Below are 22,640 nucleotides of genomic sequence, written 5' to 3'. Positions count from 1 at the left end.
TTGTTATTTATTAACTTTTTTTGTTTAATTGGTTTTCATCTTTAGTGAACGGCTTCGAATCACAATCAAAAGTTTTGATCTTAGAGAAAATTAAAAACAAACATTTTAAACATATACAAATTTTTTTGTTTTTGTAATTTTCGTTTTTTTTTTGTATTATAAAACAATTGATGTCATTATTAAATTGTTAATGCTTAAATTAAATTAGTAAAATATAGTTTTGCCTTAAAAAATAATAGTGATGTGTATTGCAGTGCTTGAGTGTGTGTGAGAGTAATGCAAATTAGGAAAATATTAAAAAATATAAAAATTTATTACACTTATATTTTTTTGTACATTTATAAATTAAAAAAAAAGTAAAAAAAAATCTTACAAAAACTATAATCTCAGTGCAGTTGTAAATGATAATAAAACCATTCGCATATGTGTGTGTGGTGTGAGGATATAAACAAAAAATTATATGAATATTTATGTAAAAAATATGGTGTGTATATAAAATAATATCAACAATATAGAATTAATTTGATTTTTTTTCTAAACATACGTTAAGGAAAAAATAAGTTCAGCAATAATGAACCTGGCTTAAAAGAAACATCTTCCAAAACTATAACTAGACCATTTGAATTGACTGTCTGGACTCTTTTCTCTTAACCAAGAAAGAAAACCTTCATACCATCTATAAAAAATCTGTGCTGGTCATCTATAAAAACTCCGTTCTGGTAGGCTATTAATACTCCCTCTAGAGCATATTTAATGACTCGCATTCACTCACTCGGTTCTGAGATTTTTTTTAAAGAATCAAAACTTGGAGGTTTGAAAATCCATGGGGAAATTCAATCCTAGGAGACTGGGAATTATTTGTATAAAAAATATCAATATAGACAAATCAAACCTAAAGAATGGAGAATTTCTCCAAAAAAAATCCGACCTGGATGACAATCATATCAGCGCTGTGGGTGTTAGAATTTTTTTTAGAAAAAATATCAGTCTTTCTTTTATAAAAAGGGCAACATTGAAGTTCTGAGTTAAGATCATTCCCCTAGAAAAGGATCATATTTTGGAAATTAAGTATTTTTGTAGATATATATCATCTCTGATGTTATGAGTTTTTTCTCTATAGAAAAAATCAGGCCTAATAACAGTCCTGGGTCTGTATTAAAAAAAAACACTAGATCTAGATGACAGTCAAATCAGCGATGTACGTGTTATTTAATTTAAGAAAAAATATCAGCCTTTCTTTTGTAAAAAAAGGACAATACTAAAGTTCTGAGATAAGGAGACAATATCGATTCCTTAGAAAAAGGATCAAATCTTGGAAATGAAGATTTTTTTCTTTAAAAATTATGAAGTGTTTTTACAGAAACATATAATTTCTGATGGTATGAAGTTTTTTCTATAGAAAAAAATCAGCCCTCATAAGAGTCCTGGGTCTGTATTGTTTTTCTAAAAAATGCATCCAACCTGGAGACATTGTATGTTTTTCTAAAAAAAAAAACATCGAACTTGACGAACAAGAACAAGAACATCAGCTCAGTGGCCTTACATGTTCTTTTATTCTCATTCCTGGGAGATTGAGAATTGTTCTATTAAAAAAACCAAAAGTATCGAGAAATTTTTCCAAAGAAGAGAACATGAGACCTGGTTGACAGTCAAATCAGCTCTGTGGGTGTTAGAATTTTTTTAAGAAAAAATATCATCCTTTCTTTTATAAAAAATGGCAATACTGAAGCTCTGAGATAAGGAGATAATATCAATCCCTTAGAAAAAGGATCAAACCTTGGAAATTAAGTTTTTTATAAAAATTGTAAAGTTTGTTTACAGAAAACTATCATCTCTGATAGCATGTGGTTGTTTTTCTATAGAAAAAATCAGGCCAAATAACAATCCTGGGTCTGTATTAAAAAAATCACCAGAAGACAGTCAAATCTGCTCTGTGGAATTAGATTTTTTTAAGAAAAATATCAGCATTTCTTTTAAAAATGCTAAAGTTCTGAGATATGGAGATAAAATCAACCCCCTAGAAAAAGGATCAAACTTTGGAAATTAACAATTTTAAATGTTTTTTTATAGAAGTCCATCATCCAAAAAATCAGGCCTAATAACAGTTCTGGGTCTGTATTTTTTTTCTATGAATCCAACCTGAAGACATAAAATATTGTTCTAAAGAAAATTATAAAACTTGAAGAACAGGCAAATCAGCCCAATGGGCCTTAGTGAAAAAATTTCAGCCTAAAGGGTCTTAAAAAATATCAGCCCTGAGGTTCTGAAAATAGTCATATGGAGAGTTTTTTTATTGGAAAAATGTCAGTCTATATAATTTTCTCATAAAATATCCCTCTTAAGGGTCTTAAAATTTTTTTGGTGGAAAAATATCAATTCTGTCCATTTGCGGTCAACATAAACTTTGAATGACTGAGAATTTTTCTATAGAAAAAAGCCCTGTCTTGGTGGACTGAGAATTTTTCTATAGAACAATATCAAACTCGATGGTCACATCATAGCCGAGAGACTCACTCCATTTCTTCAGCTCTGATGACACGAGGATTTTTTCTAAAAAGTTTGCTATAGAAAAATATTAAACTATGTGGTCAGATATTCGACGAAAAAATATTAGACTAGAGCATCTGAATGTTTGGTAGCCCATAAAACTGCTCATTTGGAAGACTAACGTCTGGTCGCCTATGAATAGCCCCTTCTCGTCTCCTGGAAAAGAATGATATCAGGTCGTCTCTCAGCTGGTCACCTACAAGATTCTTTTCTGGTCATCGTTTGGTCGCCTATGAATAGCCCCTTCTCGTCTCCTGGAAAAGAATGATATCAGGTCGTCTCTCATCTGATCACCTACAAGAGTCCTTTCCGGTCATCTATAAGGATTCCCTCCATCTCGTTTCTAAAGACTTCCTTTTGCTTTGCTTGACTATAAGGACTTCCTTCCACTTAGTTCGTCTATAAAGACACCCTTCTGAAGGTTTGTACACTCTTCCTTGTTAGAGTCTGTAAAGGCTCCCTTCAGCTCTACTATAAAGACTCGCTCCGGCTCGCCTATAAAGATTTCCTCGGGCTCGTCTGGTCGCCTCTGAATAGTCCCTGTCCATTCTCGTCTTCCGAAAAATAATGGTATCAGCTCGAATCTCATCTGGTCATATACAAGAACTCCCTTCTGGTTGTCTATAACGATTCCCTTCAGGTCATTTCTAAAAACTCCCTTTGCTCATCTACATGGACACCCTCCTACTCTGTTCGTCTATAAAGACTACCTTTTGAAGTTTTAAGTATAAGGACTCCCTCTGGCTCGCCTCTAGACCTTGGTCTCATCTATATAAATCTTTTAAAACTCCCTTTTGCTCTGCTACTCCCTTCTACCTTGTTCGTCAATAGGGACAGCTCCCTTTTCTTTGTCTACAGACTCCCTCTGGCTCGGCAATAAAGACCTTCTTCGGATCGCCTATATTGACTCCCAGCGTCTCGTCGATAGACTCCCTCCGACTCGTTTATTAAGGCTTCCTGCGGCACATTTTAGGCTCGTTGCTCTGGCTGGTATATAAAGTCTACCTCCGGAAAGTGTATATAAATTTCTTAAACTCGCCAATAAAACCATTTAAACGACTCCTTTCTCGGCTATAAAAGACCGCATTATGGTCCTCCAAAAATACTCATTTCTGCTGGTCATTAAAACACTGTACTTGCCTAAAGGCTACTTTCATAGACATCTATGAAGGCCATTCTGTTCTGGTCTATAAAGACCCTCTTCTGCACGTAAATTTGAAAATATCTTTGGCATATAAAGAAAATTTTTTTGCCAGATAAAAAGTCTATCTTATGTGTCCTATTCAAGGGTTCTAAAACGAGTTCTTTCAGAAGACTTGAAAAATTGTATTTGGTAGGGCTGTAAATATTCCGCTTTGAATAACAATATCCTGTGGTAGTTTTTAAATGCTCTTCTCTTGTCGTCAATAAAGACTCCAAGAAACCCAAAGACTTTAGTACAGAGCGTTATAGCGTTATTTATTGAAGACCTGATTGTCCAAAGAAGTTATATATACGAGATATTTATTGCAATCCTAGCTATAAAACTAAAATTGGATGTCTGATTTCTACATAAAAATATTTATGACGCCAGGAAAAGGCCATCGGCCAGAATAAAATAGATGTATGAAAGCTATTTTTCTTAAAGGTCTATAGTTGTTTTTTATGCCTTTTTTACAGAAAATCTCAGAAAACCCGTAATTCTTTAAAACTGTAGGAGGTTTTCTACATGTATATAGAATTATACAAAGTTCTTTAGTAATTGACCAATCGAGATTCTCCTATATATGGAAGACATATAGAAACTGCCATTCTATCAATAGAAGACCTATAGAAAACACCTCTTTCAATCAAAGCTTGCAAATCTGCTATCTGGTCTATAAATTAGGTATCTGTAAAGAAGTTACTCGCTACAAATTCCCTTATTTTTTAATACTTCTATGGGCCTTTTACATCATCTAAGTTACCCTTCCTTATTCTTCCAAAAACGGAGCAGTGCATTTTATATGTGAAAATATATATAAAACAAATGACATTTTATTGCCTCTTTCTATTTTAAAAAATATATATATAATGTTTTATATAAACGACTAGATGTAAATGTGTAAAAAAATAGAAAAAAACATTTAAAAAATATAGTTTGGATATCATTAAAGAATACAAACGATTGCAAAGAAAGAGAGCATTGATAATCGATTATGTCATAAAATATTACAACAATTCGCATGTGAGTCGGTAAAAATGTAATGTGTTGTTTGTTGTTGTTGTGTTATGACGATATTTCTTAAATACACTATGTATTGTATTTGTTTGATGTATAAAGGTATTATGATTTTTTTCGTTTTTTTTTTTCTGTATAAGTATATGTATATCTTTGTATGCATGTAAATGGAAATATATATATACTATATAAAGATGTATATTTTTGTTATATATATGAATATATATATTATATTTATATAACTATATATCTATATATATGTAGAGGAGAGAGGGAGAGAGTTAGAGTTTATTTGTTTTTAAAGTTAGTTTGATTCATATTTTTTTAGAATTGTTCGGTTAATGACTGGGGCAAGTGAATCCTTTTCGAAAAGAGAACACTTGCGTTTTCGCTTTACATATTTCTTGTTCTTACGAGAGATTTGTTTTTTGTTCATACTTGGCAAACACATAAAAAGTGTTTGTTGGTTTTTTTGTTTTTGTTTATCTAATAAAAAGTAATAAAAAAGCAATTTACCATTAATTAACATTATTTTTTTGGTTGGTTTTTTGTTTCAAATGATTTTTGTTTTTCTTTTTTTTTCATATGACGACGATACTTAGTTTCATATTATTCGATAATAATAATAATAATCATAATAATGCTGCTGGATCAATAGACACACACAGTATTCTAAACTGTTGTCCCATATGGATTAAAGACAGCCCTTGAACTGTCCGTATCTAATGAGATATCCTCTGGACTGGCTAAATCTACGCGTACATTTGAATTTGTACGTCTACGGGCAGTTTGTGCTGCACCCCAATTACTTAGGGTCCAATGAAAACCAGAGCTGGGCGGTTGTTCTTCGGCAACTTTGACTTGGGTACAGACCTGAAAACGGTAAAGAAATGGAAAGTCATCAATTTAAAAAATTAATCAAAATCAAAGAACCTACCTCTCGATTGACACATGGCAATGTTTCGGTGCCATTGCCAATACCCGAACCGGAACCGGTGGCTGAAGCTGATTCTCTTGTACTTCCTATACTACTGCTGGATGCCAGCGAATCGTTACTAGATTCTGTTACAGCTCCACGATAATGAGCCACAGATTGTTGAGCTACAGCCTGAAAAGTAAAAAAAAACAAAAGAAAATGTTAGAGACATATGTATTGAGGTATTTTCTATATACAAGGACATCACTTGGATTTCCAATAATTGTTTTCATTAAAGAAACCCCATATGAAAACTCAGTATTTCTTTTATATACAGAAGTCCTCAGCATATTGAAGACACACTGAAGATATTCTTTGTATGGGAAAATGTTAGAAATATGATATGATGAAATTTAAATGGTATTCCATATTAAAGATCATTGCCAGTCCTTCAGGAAGTATTGTATTTAAGGAAGAATCATAACGATATCCTTATTAAGTTCTCTTTGTGCAGAAAGACTCAGAAGGCCCTAATGCTTTGAAGACCCTGAGATGATCTTCATCATATGGAAAAATGCAATAAATTTTATATAGAAAAATCAGAAATTATTCTTTTTAGAACCTCACTGGATCTTCAAAAAGCATTAAGATATTTTAGGTAAAAACTAGCCTCAGGATATCGTAAATGTGTCGAGAGTCTCAGAAGGTCCTTAATGCATGGAAGACAACCTGAATTCCTTCTAAGTATTGGAAATTGTACGAGATAAATTTATTGAATATTAAGAAGGAATATTAAAAAGAAATTTAGAAGCATTCTATTTAAAGAAGATTCTTGGAAGTTATTTTATGTAGACACTACCATAGGTAAGTCTTCTATGTAAAGAAAGCTTGAGAGGGTTTCTAATGCATTGAAGACCCTCTAAAGCTATTCTAAGAATCATATCAAATTTTTAAAGGAGGCTCTAAATAAGCCTTTATTTTAAAGAAGTATCTTAGAAGCACATTTGTGTACGGAAGACCCTCAGAAAATCATGTATCCAGGAACCCATCAGAAAGATCTCTTTGTATAAAATATCATCAGAATAACTTTTGTGTATAAACTATTTTCTAATAGTCTTGTGGGAAGCTCTCAGATAGTCTTCATTTATTAAAGTCCCTCAGAAGGTTTATATTTCAATCAGAATAACTTCCACTTTGAATACCCTTCACCATTTTGAACGAATTTGACAATTTTCAAAAAAATAAAATCCGTTAAAAATTTTGTTAGAATCTTAAAAATACCGCATGTAGCTGTAATATCAGGGTCTATACGAGGATGTGGACCTGCATAGGCAACTTTTGTCATAAGCCGGTGAATAATGTCGCTAAAATCATCAAAGTACCAAATATAGGGAGATACCATTATATGGGGGCTATGCCAAAACGTGAACCTACACAGACAATTTTCTGTCTTAGACTGTAGTAACCATTACGAACTTCATATACTAAATTTGAAATAATTCCGGTGAATAATGTCGCTAAAATCATCAAAATACCGAATATTGGGAGGTTCCGTTATACGAAGTCGTGGACCTGCACAGAAAATTTTCTGTCATAGGCTGTAATATCCATTACGAACTTCAAATACTAAATTTCAAACAATTCCGGTAAATAATGCCGCTAAAATCACCAAAAAAACGAAAATAGGAAGGTACCTTTATATGGGGGCTAAACGAAGACGTGGACCTGCAAAGACAATTTTCTGTCATAGGCTATAGTATCCATTACGAACTTCAAATACCAAATTTAAAACAATTCCGTCGAATAATGTCGCTAAAATCATCAAAATACCGAAAATGGGGAGGTACCATTATATGGGGGCTATACCAAAACGTAGACCTACATAGCCCCTTTTCAATACCAATAGTCCTGCAGACATAATACTTCATATCGTTCGGAAGCGAGAGTGATTTCCACAGACGAACGGACATCGCTAAATCGACATAGAATTGTATGCTGATCGAGAATATATATACTTTGTGGGTCTAAAAAGTATATTTCGATGTGTTGCAAACGGAATGACAAACTTAATATACCCTCCATACTATGGTGGAGGGTATAAAAAGATTCTCGAAAATCTTCTAAGTATGTTGACCCTTAGAAGGTGTTTATTGTATAGGAGATACTCAAAAGGCTTTCAATAATTACAAAATCCTCAAACGGTCTTCCATGTAAGGGAGAACTTCAAAGTGTATTTTATTTATAAGAATCCCTCAACGTAGCATCTATGTACGGAGGCTCCTCAAGATATTCCCTATGTATTAGACCCTCAAACGAAGTATTCTATACCTTTTGAAGATATTCTTCCGGAAGATAGTCTGTACACAAACGGCCTCAGGAGGAAAATTGTTTGTCAATAAATTCCTCTGAATGGTAAATGGTGGTATAAAGAATACCATTTTTGATTTGCGGACTAACCTGGAGATATTTTATGTATGGAAGATTTTTGAAAGGTATTTCAGTTAAAGAAAGGCTGCAGTCCATGTTGTTAGAATAATTTCTTAAAGACTTCTACAGAAGACATTTTACAGGTATTCTGTATTTTAATGGTATTTTAAAGGTTCTCTATATCTAGATGCGTCCTAAAACCCCTGTATCTGGAAGCTATCAATTTATGTCTAGAATAACTTTTAAGCGTCGTCAATTGCGGAGAATATGATCAGGAATTTTATTGACCGGGGACCTTCTCCTGCAAGTACAGAAGTCACTGAAAAGGATTCTATAGTTTTAGAAGCTTTTATGCACCTCTATCTGTCTGTAGGTTTCTTGAAGATAGTCAGGAAATAAATATTCTATCCTTAAAAACATCTGGAAATATTTTTGTCAATAGAGTTCTCTGAATAGTATCTTATATCGAATACCATTTTTTGTCTTTGTCTCTATGTATAAAATGTCTTTAGAAGGTTTTTCAGTTGTCAGAATTTGGTTTGGTTTAACGATGCACTGCTTCATCGAACTGTCGACAACTGATTCACTCGGAAAACTTTAATCCATTAGCATGTTCTCAGAATAACTTCTAAAAGGCTGCTACAGAAGATCTTTTACAGGTGTTTAGATTTAGAGACATTCTAAAAGCCCTCTGTGGTTAATAGGTCATTTGACAAAGGTTATTCTCAGGAATACTATTGACCGGGGACCTTTTTCTACAAGTCTCTTACAGGACTTTTTTTAGGAAATTTCAAGACCTACAGGTGCATGAAAATTTTATGCGGAATTTTCCCACACTTACCATTGCATCACCACCCTGGCAATCCTCGATGGATTTCAAGATTTCCCACACCAATTCCGAATCCAATGGTATGGGATGTTCAGCATCACGATTGTAAATATTAATCGCTATATGTACAGGATGCGGCACTGGCAGAGGTATTAAAAGTTTTTCGGTGACACTCTTCTCATCGACTTTCTTCTTCCAGGGACGCCAGGGTTTTTTGGTCTCAGGTGTTTTTGTTTGTTGAGCTGCACGATGGGCGCGTACGCGAGGTGTGGTCAAGCCGACAGACATGTCCCTGTAAACAGAGAAATATTATAAAAAACCACCACCATCAATGTAAAGAGACTTACCTCTTATCGGGCTTTCTAAAATTCAGTGTTATTCTCGACCGAGGATTAAATGCCGTCACCTCCAGAAATGGTAAATGTACCTGGACATTACCACGCGGAGCATAGACATTACCCAGTAAATCTAAACCCTTGGAACCAATAACATCGGTGGCATTCTGTACCATTTCACTGTAGCGTGACAGATCCAATGTCGGATGTGGTTCCAATTTGAAATGGGTATCGTTCTCTAAGAGTGGCGTTAGAAAATCTAAACTAAATATTTCCGTATAGATGAGACCGGCTAAACCGGGCCAATCGTTGACGGTTAAGCCCTGGAAGAAAGAGAAAAATAGATTGAATTTATTTATTGGTCCTTCTTAGGGTTATTTGTGTGGGTCTCACCTTATTATCCCAAAATTCTTCTTCGCTTATGGATAATCTAGCTATAATATGAGACGGATAGTATTTCTCCAAGATATGGGCGGCAAGTTGTATGGCAATCTGTGAATGGAAGAATAAAAAGAAAATAGGAAAATTAATAAGGTGCTGTTTCCGGAGAATCGATTGGAATGTCTTGAAGCCCACGAGAATAAAGCATTGCGTGATCCAAAAGCACGAAGGGTCCTTGGGGTAAGACTCTAAAAGATATAGAGGAAAAGTGCGCATGGAGATCTTCCTCAATTACCTCAAATTCGTTTTATGTTCTCTAACTCTATTTAAAGATGATTTCTTCCTACAGGATACTCCAAAGGCTTGAAGAAGGTTCTTAGAAACTATTCTGTTTACAGAAGACCCTTAGAAAATCATCTATGGCTAAAACCTCCAAGGGGCCTTCTATATGCAAAAGATCCAAAATAATGTGTCGCTCTATAAAATACCTCTTAAAAGCTCTCATCAACTGAGGACTTCTATTAACAAGTGAACTTTACAAAGTCTTACAAAAAAAATCTGAAACACCTTTTTATACCCTCAGTCGTATGGCTATACACTCAGTCATATGGCTACAGGCTCAGTCTATAGCTACAGAGGGTATATATCATTTGATACGACCATCCTCGAAATAAAGGTTTTAGACCCTAGGTATTTCTGTCCGTCTGTCTGGTCGGTTGGCTGGTGTACACGATAACTCTTGAAGGGAGTATCTGATTTGATCCAAACTTGGTACATCGTAATACTATTGTCAAACTTATATCGAGTTCGGAGATGGGCAATATCGGTTCACTCCTTCCTCCCTCCCCCACAAAATGTCTACATTTTCAAAGAAAATAATTTACTGCACAAAAAGAGAAAGGATAATCCGATTTTGCTCTAACTTTGCACATCCTAATATTTGCATTAATGCTAGGTCAGGTACGAAAATGGACAATATCGGTCCACTCCATCAAGTACCTCCCGCACAAAGGGTTAAAAATTTTGAATAATTGTAACTCTTATAAAATGTAAAGTGCCCCATTGTCTTCAAATTACACACATCACAATATTTTTATTAGCCTAAGGTCCGGTGTGAAGAAGGAATATATCAGTCCACTCCTTCTGGTACCTCCCCTACAAAGGGTCAATATTTTGAATATTCATGAAGCTCATAAAACACGAAATAAACATCCGATTCTATTCAGACTTGGCCCATCCCAATGTTTCCACCAACACAAAATCTGTTATAAAAATGGTAGAGATCGGGCCATTCCTTCTGGTACCTCCCCCACATGGGGTTAAAATTCTGAATAACCAAAACGATCATAAAATCCAAAATAAGCATCCGGTTCTCTTCAAATTACACACATCACAATATTTTTATTAGCCCAAAACCTGGTGTGAAGATGGGAAATGTCGGTCCACTCCTTCTGGTACCTCCCCAAAAAGGGTCAAAATTTTTAATAACGAAAACGATCATAAAACCCAAAATAAGCATTTGGTTCTCTTCAATTTACACACATCGCAATGTTTTTATTAGCCCAAAACCTGGAGTGAAGATGGGATGTATCGGTCCTCTCCTTCTGGTACCTCCCCCAGAAAGAGTCAAAATTTTGGTGCACCCATAAAGCTCATAAAACGCGAAAATATCGCCGGATTCCTTTCAGACTTGGCACATCCCTATATTTCCATCAACACAAGATCTGCTAGAAAGATGGTAGAGATCGGACCATTCCTTGTGGTACCTCCCCCACAAAGGGTTAAAATTTTGAATAACCAAAACGTTCAAATAAAGCGAAATAAGCATCCAAATACCAATATCCATCTCTCAAATCTCCCACACACTAACATTTTTGCTTAAGCAAGATCTGTTGTGAAGATGACATACATCTGCTAACCCATTCTGGTACATCACCCATAAAGGGTCACAATTTCCAATACAAATCGGCGATTCTTTACAACTTGCTTTATCTCTGACATCTCTTATCTATAGATATTTCTTAGTTTTGAAAATATTGAAGATATCATTATTTTTTCGACATCATTACTCTTCTCTCTGCAATCAAGGCAAAATCGCAAGCAAAAAATCAAATTCAATCCTACCTTTAATTCCTTTGTGGTTAATTTAATGCGCGATTTCACCTGAGACGTTAAATTTGTCTGTAGCTCACGGCGTCGTTTCTCCAACTTTTCATGCAGTGTTGCAGTCAAATCTTGGGCCTCACGATCCAGTGCCAAATAGGGACCCGACTTGGATAGTTGAGCCGAAAATGGGCCAAAGCATGCTTCGACAAATTGTGAAAAATCTTTTTGTGGGGTAAGTATTATGCGTTCCATGGCATGTTGATAGGCTTGCAATTCATCCAATTCCATTTTGGCTTCAAAGGCAGCCAAGGCCTGTTCCGGGCGTATAACGAAATAATAATCTAAAGCTAAACCCGGTCCGGCAATACGTTTGACCACCAAACTATCGGAGGCTGGTATACGGCCACATTTCTTAATGAACAAATGGAAGGTGAGCGAGTCCCAGAACAGGCGCAGAGAGTAACGTATGACCCCAACTGGAAAAAAACGGATATTAAAATTTAATTTCTAGGGATTTATTTATTTTCGCTCTCACCTATCAGTATAATACCCGATACCAGGGGACACACAACACTGGCCACAAATACAGCCACAATGGGCTGCACACAGCCCTGTATTAGAATATTCCATATCAATGCCTCCAGCAGTATACAGTAACGGTTACGAGTATTATCCGGCGAATCGAGATCATAGATTAATATCATATAGATGTGTAGGAGTATGGTGAAGACTGGTATCCAAAAGGGGGCAGTTAAGGCAAGTAGAATGCTCAAAAGGCTGGTGGCCAAACAGAGCAGCGGAAAGGCAAACAATATGACCACCGTCCCAAGAAAACCCTTTACAAAGTAGTTCCAAACACGGTTTAGGTTGCGCGTAAAGCCCTTGCCAATAAAACCTAAGGGGAGAATAGAGAGATTAATCACGCCAAAAAACATCTACTTCAAATATTTACCCGTATCCGGCTCCGTTTCGAAATGTGTCCGCGATTTTGATATGTGACGCCATAGTTCTATCAACCTCGATGCCATAGTCTGTGTTATGCTTGTCTTGCGCGGAAATAGAGTTCCATTAATTTGCGACAGTTCTAAATCAGGCATGAAAGGCTTAACACAGAATAGGGCTCTCAGACTCAGGGGACTACACCAGGGCACCAGGATGCCCAAGAGAAACATCATATTCCAGGTCCAACACCAGGTTCGTTGCATGAGATTCAGTAGACGCCAAAATGGCCAGCGGGTACTTGTGGTCCGAATGATTTCCTTTTCCACCAAAAATACCGGTTGCGAGGGATCCGAACGTGGTGTAACAATGGAGGTGGCCTGTTGACTTATTACCGTGGGTATGATATCCGATTGTCCTTGAAAATTCCGTTTGATTATCCACGACTTGGGAGACCAAATGCGACAGGCCCACTGGAAACTGCGCGTGGGAGTTTTGGCATTTTTCAGCTCCTTTAGGAGTACCGGTTCGCGTTCCTTCATAAAGGCCAAATCACGACTAAGGAAGTAGGCCGTTTGATGCAGATTTTGTTTCGTACACATCTTCAAGGCCTCCTCATGGGCCGACCAAGCAGACTTGGAGAGTTTTGACTCCTCGGCATGCCTTAATTTGGCCCTTAACCATGGAGCCACTCGCGACAGCACTGCATGGTCATTGGCCAAACATTTCTCATGATCTTCACGTGATCGTTTAATGTCATTCTGTACCTTTTCCACGGCCTTGTACATTATGACCACTGCCTGAGCCTGTTGCACCAACAGCTCGGGTATGCCATGACCCAATTCGGCCAGTTTGGGATTATTCATAATCGAGGTGTAGACTCTCTGCAAATATTCCTTCATAACAGCCTCGTTTACCTCCTCCTCAATTTCCTTGTCGGTCAATTTTTTATCTCTTAATTCGCCTATCAAACGTTCACGGAAATGTAGAAACCAACCACGGGTTTCACGTTCCAATATGCCAATCAAAATGGGCAATGCCTTGCGCATGATATCGCGACAAAAGAGACGCAAATCGATTTCTTGACCTTTCGGCGTGAGGAATAGATATGGCACGGGCTGTGTACTTTCACAGCTGTTAAAATCGAATTTCTCCATTGTGGCGCGGCGCAGCATTTTGCGGACATAGGAGCACAGCCCGTCCAGGCAGTCCTCGAATTCGGGCTGGAAAGGAGAGAGGAGGAAAAATCAATTTAAAAAATGGTTTTTGGAGACTTGTTACACTTACCCTACACACCAGCTCGGCTATTAAAAAACGACATCGTTCCTCCTTGATTTTGTAGTCCAAATTGTGGGCCAGCAATGCCGGCACTCCAATAAACATATCAACCAATTTGATGAGGCCATGCAGCAGGGCATGGATTGCATGACAAACGGAGAAGAAATGTGAGAATATACGGCCACGAGCGGTGATCACCAAAAATCTAGCTGCCAAAGCCAAATCGCTTAAAAAGGAATCATGGGCCCGCAATGTTCCCTTTTGCAGCAGTTGTGACAAACGCCACTTGTGGACCTGACCCGGAAAGTGTAGACTAGGCACATTAAATTCTCTGCAGGCGGTGGAAGGGAGGGAGATAGGGGTGGTATGAAAAAAAAAGAAAAATAAGGTATTAGTTTTGTGGTTATTTATTATTCCTTGGAAGGACATCAAATATTTAACATTTAGAGAAAATTGTTTTTTTTTATCTAACATGCATTGTTGAAGCTTTGCTACTCAAGCAGAATTTTTTACATATTTCTTTTTTAAATAAGTTTTACAACAAAATATAAAAAAGAAAATACCAAAATATGTTAACATGAAATTACAATGAAAGATTTGTATAGCTTTTTTTAATTTTTATTGTGTTTTGGGGGGTGGTTGGTTTGGGTTGATGTTTTAAATTAGGTGGGCGGGCAGTTTGTATTGGTATCAGGCCGGAGGAGTTGGGTTTCCCGAAAGAAAGTTTTATATACAAATAGACATTCAAAAGCAGAATTTCCGTATTAAGAACCCATTTTTCAAATAACTGAAACTCTTTTCAATTTTAATGAAAAAATTCCAAAATTTCTAGTGAAATGAGATATATAAGTCAACGGCGCACACTGATTCAGATTTCGATTTTTCTGACTAAAATCCATTTTTTGTCATAGCCGACATCGACAATATTTCGGAATACGATAGTAAACATATTTAAGCTATAGTAGCCAAAAAGCTGTAAATTCGGTCGGACCGAACTTTAAATACCCTCCATAATTTGGAACGAATTTGGCAATTTTCAAAAAAAATAATATCCGTTAAAAATTCGGTTAACAAATTTGGCAGTTTTCAAAAAAAAATAAAAATTCAGTTAAAATCTTAAAAATACCGAATTAGGATATATACGACGGCGTGGACCAATATAGGCAACTTTCTGCCATAGGCTGTAGTATCCATTACGAACTTCAAATACCAAATTTGAAACAATTCCGGTGAATAATGTCGCTAAAATCATCAAGATAACGAATATCGGGAGCTGCCATTCTATGGGGCTATACGAAGACGTGGACCTGCACAGACAATTTTCTGTCATAGGCTGTAGTATCCATCACGAACTTCAAATGACAAATTTGAAACGATTCCGGTAAATAATGTGGCTAAAATCATCAAAATACCGAATATAGGGAGGTACCATTATATGGGGGCTATACGAAGACGTGGATCTGCACAGACAATTTTCTGTCTTAGGCTGTGGTATCCATTACGAACTTCAAATACCAAATATGAAACAATTCCGGTGAATAATGTCGCTAAAATCATCAAAATACCGGATATCGGGAGGTGCCGTTCTATGGGTGCTATACGAAGGCGTGGACAATTTTCTGTCATAGGCTGTAGTATCCATTACGAACTTCAAATGCCAAATTTGAAACAAAATACGGGTAATTTATGTCGCTAAAATCATCAAGATTACGAATATAGGGAGATACTATTATATGGGGGCTATACCAAAACGTGGACCTGTACAGACAATTTTCTGTCTTAGGCTGTAGTATTCATTACGAACTTCACATACCAAATTTGAAACAATTTCGGCGAATAAAGTAGCTTAAATCATCAAAATACCGAATATAGGGAGGTACCGTTATATGGACGCTATACGAAGACGTGGTCCTGCACAGACAATTTTCCATCATAGGCTGTACTATCCATTACGAACTACAAATACCAAATTTAAAACAATTCCGGTGAATAAAGTCGCTTAAATCATCAAAATACCGAAAATAGGGAGGTATTATTATAAGATGGCTATACCAAAATGTGGATCTCCGCGGCCCATTTTGAGTACCAAAATTCCTGCAAACATAATATACATTTGAGTAAAATTTTATCAAACTACTTCATATTGTCCGGAAGCTATAGTCATTCCCACAGACGGACAGACGCTAATCAAGAATACAGAGTGAGATGAAAAAACTGCAACCAACTTCAGATTGCTGTCATTTCTAAGACACTCGTCCGACAGCTGTTAAAAATATTCCAGTGACAGTTCATTATATTGTTTACAAGCGTACAAAAGGTTTTTGGTGAGAATTTTCCAGAAAAAAAAACTTATTCCTGATGGAATTCAAGCGTGATAGTGTTATTTTTCTATACTTGGCTGGACACACCACAAGTGGATATCGTTAGAGCACTCCAGTATTTAAATGTGAATAAATCTTTTGTGTCTCGTACCATCGAACAGAAAATAGACTCAAAAGAGCTAAAGAGTTGCTTCGCTTGACCGAAAGTGGTGAACTGGCGAATTTGGTTTTCTCCGACGAGAGAGAAAACATTCGTTGTCCAGCAGTTTGTAAACAAACAAAATGATCGTATTTACTTGCCAAAGAGGTCAGCTGAAAATGTGCATCTTCGGTTGGCCACCAGAACTCAAGCGCCGGCCATGTTCATGGTGTGGGCCGCCTGCCATAATAGCCGATGGTCGCTCTCCGCTCGTAATAATCGACCATGGTATAAGAATAAATGCCGAATATTATCGCGAAAATATTCTAGAGGGTGGTGTATTAAAGTCTTGGGCATGCAAACGTGTTGGCCGCAGACCTTGGACATTCCAAGAGGACTCAGCACCATCCCACTCAGCACGCGCCACCCAAGAATGGTTACAAAATGATGTTTCTCGCTTCATTTCCCTCGCACAATGGCCACCAAAATCTCCGGATACCAATCCGTTGGACTATTGTGTCTGGAGTATTTTGGAAAGAAAGGTTGGCACTGAAAAATACCAAATTGTCGATCACCTCAAGCAAGCGCTTTGCCGGGAATGGGCCAAAATACCGCAGAGCAACATTCGGACAGCGTGTGACGGTTTCATTGGCCGTTTGAAGGCCTTAATTCGCGCCAAAGGTGATCTATTCGAAAAAAAATCTAAACTATAATGTCTTTGTGCGTTTGTTTGTAACATGGAGAAGGAAGCGAGATAGATCCATAGTTCCTTTTGAAGATTTTTATAGAATCACTTTCTGAGTTGATTTATGCATGTCAGTCCGTCCGTCTGTTCATGCATTCTTATGAACGAAATGCAGGTCGCATTTATTATCCAATTGAGATGACATTTTTGAAACAATATTTGATTGGCCCAAGGATGGACCCTATTGAAATTGGTGAGAATCTGTTCAAATTTAGATATAGCTCCCCTATATATCTTCAACCGATTTCGGGTTAATTGTCCACCAAATGGCCATTAACAGTCCAAATGATCTGCATTTTGGCACATCCCACCGAATTCAGTCTAGAAGCAAGTACATCAAATTTGGTGAATTTTGGTTTAGACATAGCTATAGCTCCGATATATGTGTTTCAACCGATTTGAGATTTTAGTCCCTCACATGGGTAATAAGCACTTCACAACAATGATATTTGGTACCTGATATCTTATAGAGCTCGGAAATACCTTTGCCAAATTTTAGCGAGATCGGCTCAGATGTGAATGTAGCTCTCATTATAAAATCGATTCAGACATAGCTTTAGCTGTCATATATATGTTTTCGTATGGTTTTAAGTCCCTCATATTCGTAATATGCATTCGACAACAATGATATTTGGTACCAAATATCATATAGAGCTTGGAAATACCTATGCCAAATTTTATCGAGATTGGTTCAGATTTGGATGTAGCTCCCCTATATATCTTCAACCAGGTGCAAATATCAGCCCAAATGGAGTGAATTTCGTGACGTACGTTTTAATTTGGTGGAACTCGGCTCCGATATGTTTTTTTAAATAATCCTTCTCGAGTTGATATCAAGCTCTCTATAGCAATATTACTTGGTACAAAAGATAAAAATATCTAAGTCAACATTTAGTGAAAATCGATTTAAAATTGGATATACCTCCCATATATTAGTTCCCTCTGAAACCAAACTATAACTGCTCTAAAGCCAAATGTTGATAGGTGGTATGATTTACTTCAAATAAATTCTTTTGTTACAGGAGCTCTACTAAATATACATAAAGGTGTAGGGTATCATATAGTCGGCCCCGCTCGAATTTTGATTTTTTCTTACTCGTTCTTTATTTATTCATTATTATTTTTATTTATTTATTTATTATTATTAATTTTTTTTGTAATTTTGGAAATTACGTAATTTTCATAACATTTGTGAAGAAAATTATAGTCATTTCTCGAAAATTATTTCCGATAAAAAATGCATCTTTGCTTTGTTTATTAGGTAGGATTGTTGTTTTTATGAAATGGTATACCAATATTCCCAATACTTTTCATTCCATGACTTTGCTGTTAGTCTACCCTCGAGCAACTCAACTCCACAGCCCTGATGTTTTACTAAATATATTTTTTTCTGATGACCAGGTTTAAGGATAAAATGTTGTGACAGTATTTAGTTAATTGTGTTAGTAATAGTAGTGATAGTATTAGTAATTATAGACACTTAACACATAATAAAACATATACTCTAACATACAAAAGGATAAAAAGTTTTCCAAAAAAATATGATTTTTCAAAAAAATTTAGATTGGCATGCAAAAAAACAATTTAATTTTTTTGTTTATTTTTAAAATAAAATATCAATGTACATAAATATACTTCCAATGAATCTTTGAACTGAAATTTTATAATTAAAATTACTATTATTGTTAATTTTTACTTTAATTGAAATATAGAGAATGTTTAGCCAGCAAAAATTCTTATTACAAATCTGGGTATATAAACCCATATATTAACAAGGATATGTCGCAAGAAATAATTAAAAATAATTAACAGTAAAAGCCTTTAAGTAAGTACTTATGTAAGGACTTTAATTGGCCGAAGCTGATAATCAAATACTTTTTTTAATGGAGTTTAAGTAACCCTTGTTAATATAAAAGATTGATAACCAGGTTTGAAATTTGCTGGGAAGAATCAAAAGTATTCATTATATAAATAACGTATCCCACACCATATCACTTTTGATCGATGGGTACCTTCCAAAAACATAAGTTAAAAAGAGTTTGTATTCCAAGTACTTCCCATTGTATTTCCTCAGCCAATGTTCGGTTTTTATAAGTATATTTTGACTTCTGCTATGATTATTCAAATTGTTAACCCTCTATGGACTAGGTTCCGAAGGAATGGGCCAATATTGTACATTTCGTATCGGACTTAATTAAATATGATATAAATAGTGTGACTTGCCAGGTTTGGATTATATTGGTTACTTTCTTCACTTAATATGGGATAATTTTTAGAAAATGTTGAAATGTGCCTGAATTAGGTACCAGATATAGTCGACCGAAGTATTCCAGTTTCATATTTCATCTAATACAGATTAAAATATTGGTATGGGCAAAATTACAAGAAAATCGAACATTTATATCCAATTTTATGCGAAATCATAAATTCCATATTCATCTCAGGTTTCTGGTTGAGAAAGATATTTAGATATAGCAATTTGAAAAGAATCGCTGACTTGCTTCGGAAGGTATGGCAGATAAAAGTATTGAAAATTGTGACCCTTTTGGGCTGAGGTACCAGAAGGGGTTCGAAACAGATTTTGTGTTCTCAAAAATATTAGTATGTGTAAAATTTGAAGAGAGTTGGATGCTTATTTTGTTTTGTTTTTGAAAGTCTTGGATCCTATGTTGGGGGTACCAACTTGTGTTGATGGAAAGCGGATGTGGAATCGGATGTTAATTTCGCGTTTTATGAGCTTCATTAATATTCCAAATTTTCACCTCTTGTGGGGGAGATACCAGAAGGAGTTTACCGATATATTCTATTTTCACAGCAGGTATTGTGTCAGTAGAAATAATGGGATGTGTGAAATATGTAGAGAACTGGATGCTTATTTCGGATTTTATGATCGTTTTGGATATTAAAAATTTTAACCATTTGTGGGAGATGTCCCAGAAGCAATGGACGGATATATACCATATCCACAGCAGATCTAGTGTCTGTAGAAACAATGGGATGTGTGAAATATGATGAGAACCAGATTCTTATTTCGGAGTTTATAACCGTTTTGGATATTCAAAATTTTGACCCTTTGTGAGGGAAGTACCAGAAGCAGTGGACCGATATATCCCATATCCACAGCAGTTCTTGTGTCAGTAGAAATAATGGGATGTCTGAAATATGAAGAAAAACGGATGCTTATTTCGGATTTTCTAATCGTTTTGGTTATTCGAAATTTTGACCCCTTGTGGTGGGAGGTACCAGAAGAAATGGTTCGACTTCTACCATATTTATAGCAGATCTTGTGTTGATGGAAATATTGAGATGTAACAAGTCTAAATGGAATCGGATGTTAATTTGGTGTTTTATGAGCTTCATGGATAGTCAAAATTTTGACCCCTTGTGGGAGAGGTACCAGAAGGAGTGGACCGATGTATCCCATATCAAGAGCAGATCTTGTGTCAGTAGAAATAATGGAATGTGTGCAATTCGAAAAGAACCGGAGGCTTATTTCGTATTTTATGATCGTTTTGGTTATTCAAAATGTTGACCCTTTGTGGGGGAGGTACCAGAAGAAATGGTCCGATCCGTACCATATTTATACCAGATATTGTGTGGATGGAAATATTACGATGTGCCAAGTCTGAATGGAATCGGATGTTAATTTCGCGTTCTATGAGCTTCACGGCTTTTCAAAATTTTGACCCCTTGTGGGGGAGGTACCAGAAGGAGTAGATCGATATATTCCATATTCACAGCAGATCTTGTGTTAATGTGGATGATGGGATGTGTGAAATTTGAAGACAACTGGATGCTCACTTCGGATTTTATAATCGTTTTGGGTATTTAAAACTTTGACCCTTTGTGAGGGATGTACCAGAAGAAATGGTCCGATCCCTACCATCTTTATAACAGATTTTATGTTGATAGAAATATTGAGATGTGCAAATTTTGAATGGAATCGGATGTTAATTTCGTTAATTTCGTGATTTATGAGCTTCATGGATATTGCGACCCCTTGTGGAGAGATTTTAAAATCGTTTTGGATATTCAAAACTTCGATCCTTTGTGGGGAAGGTACCAGAAGAAATGGTCCAACCTCTACCATATTTATAACAGATCTTGTGTTGATAGAAATATTGAGATGTACCAAGTTCAAATGAAATCGGAAATTAATTAGATGAGCTTCTTGGATATTCAAAACTTTGACCGTTTGTGGGAGTGGTACCACAAGGAGCGGATCGATATATTCCATCTTCGTACTAGACCTTCGTTTAATAAAAATATTGTAAAGTGTGTAATTTGAAGGCAATCGGACTCTTACGTTACATTTTATAAGAGTTATAATTATTCAAAATTTTGATCCTTTCAAAGTTCTAGCAAAATCGAATGATGCTTTCTCCTTCTGTGCAGTTTTTTTTTTTTTTTTTTTGAAAATTTTGAAATTTTTTGGTTTATGTACCAGAAGGAGTGGACCGATATTATCCATCTCCGAACTCGTTCTTAGTTTGATAATTATATTACAATGTACCAAGTTTGGACCAAATCGGATACTCCCTTCGAGAGTTATGATTTACACCAATCAGACAGACAGACACATCTGGATCGACCCACATGTTCTGAAATGGATTTGATCCAAAGAGATCTAGTGTCCGAAATCGTTATTTCGATTGAATATTTTGACAATTTATAGAACAATTTGAAATGAAATTGAAAAAAAAAATTGTTGGCCGAACATTGTCCATATAGGTTTACAGTTTTGTATTGGTCCAAGTATAAGGGCACCTTTGGATTTTTTGAATTTTAATGAAAAGCGCGCCTATCATAATCATTTTTAAAAATTTCATTTCAAATTGTTCTAAAAATTCTAAAAATTGTCAAAATATTCCATGGAAATAACGATTTTAGACCATAGGTCTAATGGACCAAATCCATTTCAAGACATTTGGAGTCGATCTAGATCGTATCGTAATATGAAGGCTATACGAAAACTCCCTCATTTTCAATACCAATATTCGTAGACACAATTAATAATGGCCAAATTAAAAAAAAAAAACATTGGTTGTATTTTTATTTCAATTGGACGAATATACATATGTGCTTAATGGAGTATCCGATGAATTTTCGAAGGTGTCACAAATGGAATGACAAATATAAAATATCCCCCTTTCCTTAGTTTATACCCTCCACTATGAAAAGTAGAAAATATGTGTTCTCTTTATAGATGACTTCCCAGGAGGCTTTCCCATTGCTAAAATGTCTTTAAGAGACCTCCTGGTATTTGAAATAAAAATTTCTCCCAGAAATATTTTATTTATACCAAATACTTTTCCAAAGGCCGGCAAATAATACCAAAATATCCCCATTATTTAATATTACAATTACTGTGAAAAAAATTTTAATACAATTTATATAACAAACGAAATATTCTTAAACATATATTTCTGACTAATTAAATTTTAATTTATGTCAAAAAAGAACAATTCATAATTAAA

At 35.6% G+C, this 22,640-nt stretch overlaps 1 protein-coding gene across 2 annotated transcripts in view; it reads right to left on the bottom strand.

Annotated features, from left to right (window-relative positions):
- Window positions 1-1,486: 1,486 nt before the first annotated feature.
- The window catches only part of LOC101901513 (uncharacterized), a 42,670-nt gene continuing 21,516 nt past the window's right edge, over window positions 1,487-22,640 (bottom strand). For both annotated transcript variants that reach the window (XM_005178134.4, XM_011292029.3), the window contains 9 exons: window positions 13,968-14,289; window positions 12,694-13,903; window positions 12,277-12,636; window positions 11,760-12,217; window positions 9,648-9,746; window positions 9,267-9,577; window positions 8,932-9,211; window positions 5,685-5,855; window positions 1,487-5,620 (listed from right to left, as the gene is read on the bottom strand). In XM_005178134.4, coding sequence (XP_005178191.1) covers window positions 5,420-5,620; window positions 5,685-5,855; window positions 8,932-9,211; window positions 9,267-9,577; window positions 9,648-9,746; window positions 11,760-12,217; window positions 12,277-12,636; window positions 12,694-13,903; window positions 13,968-14,289 — 3,412 coding nt within the window. In that variant the 3' untranslated portion in view covers window positions 1,487-5,419. The remainder of the gene's footprint in view (window positions 5,621-5,684; window positions 5,856-8,931; window positions 9,212-9,266; window positions 9,578-9,647; window positions 9,747-11,759; window positions 12,218-12,276; window positions 12,637-12,693; window positions 13,904-13,967; window positions 14,290-22,640) is intronic.

Source organism: Musca domestica, unplaced genomic scaffold, assembly GCF_030504385.1.
Source record: "Musca domestica strain aabys unplaced genomic scaffold, Musca_domestica.polishedcontigs.V.1.1 76, whole genome shotgun sequence".
Taxonomy (NCBI): domain Eukaryota; kingdom Metazoa; phylum Arthropoda; class Insecta; order Diptera; family Muscidae; genus Musca; species Musca domestica.
Note: the sequence above shows the minus strand (reverse complement) of the source record. Positions and strands in the feature narration are given on the sequence as shown.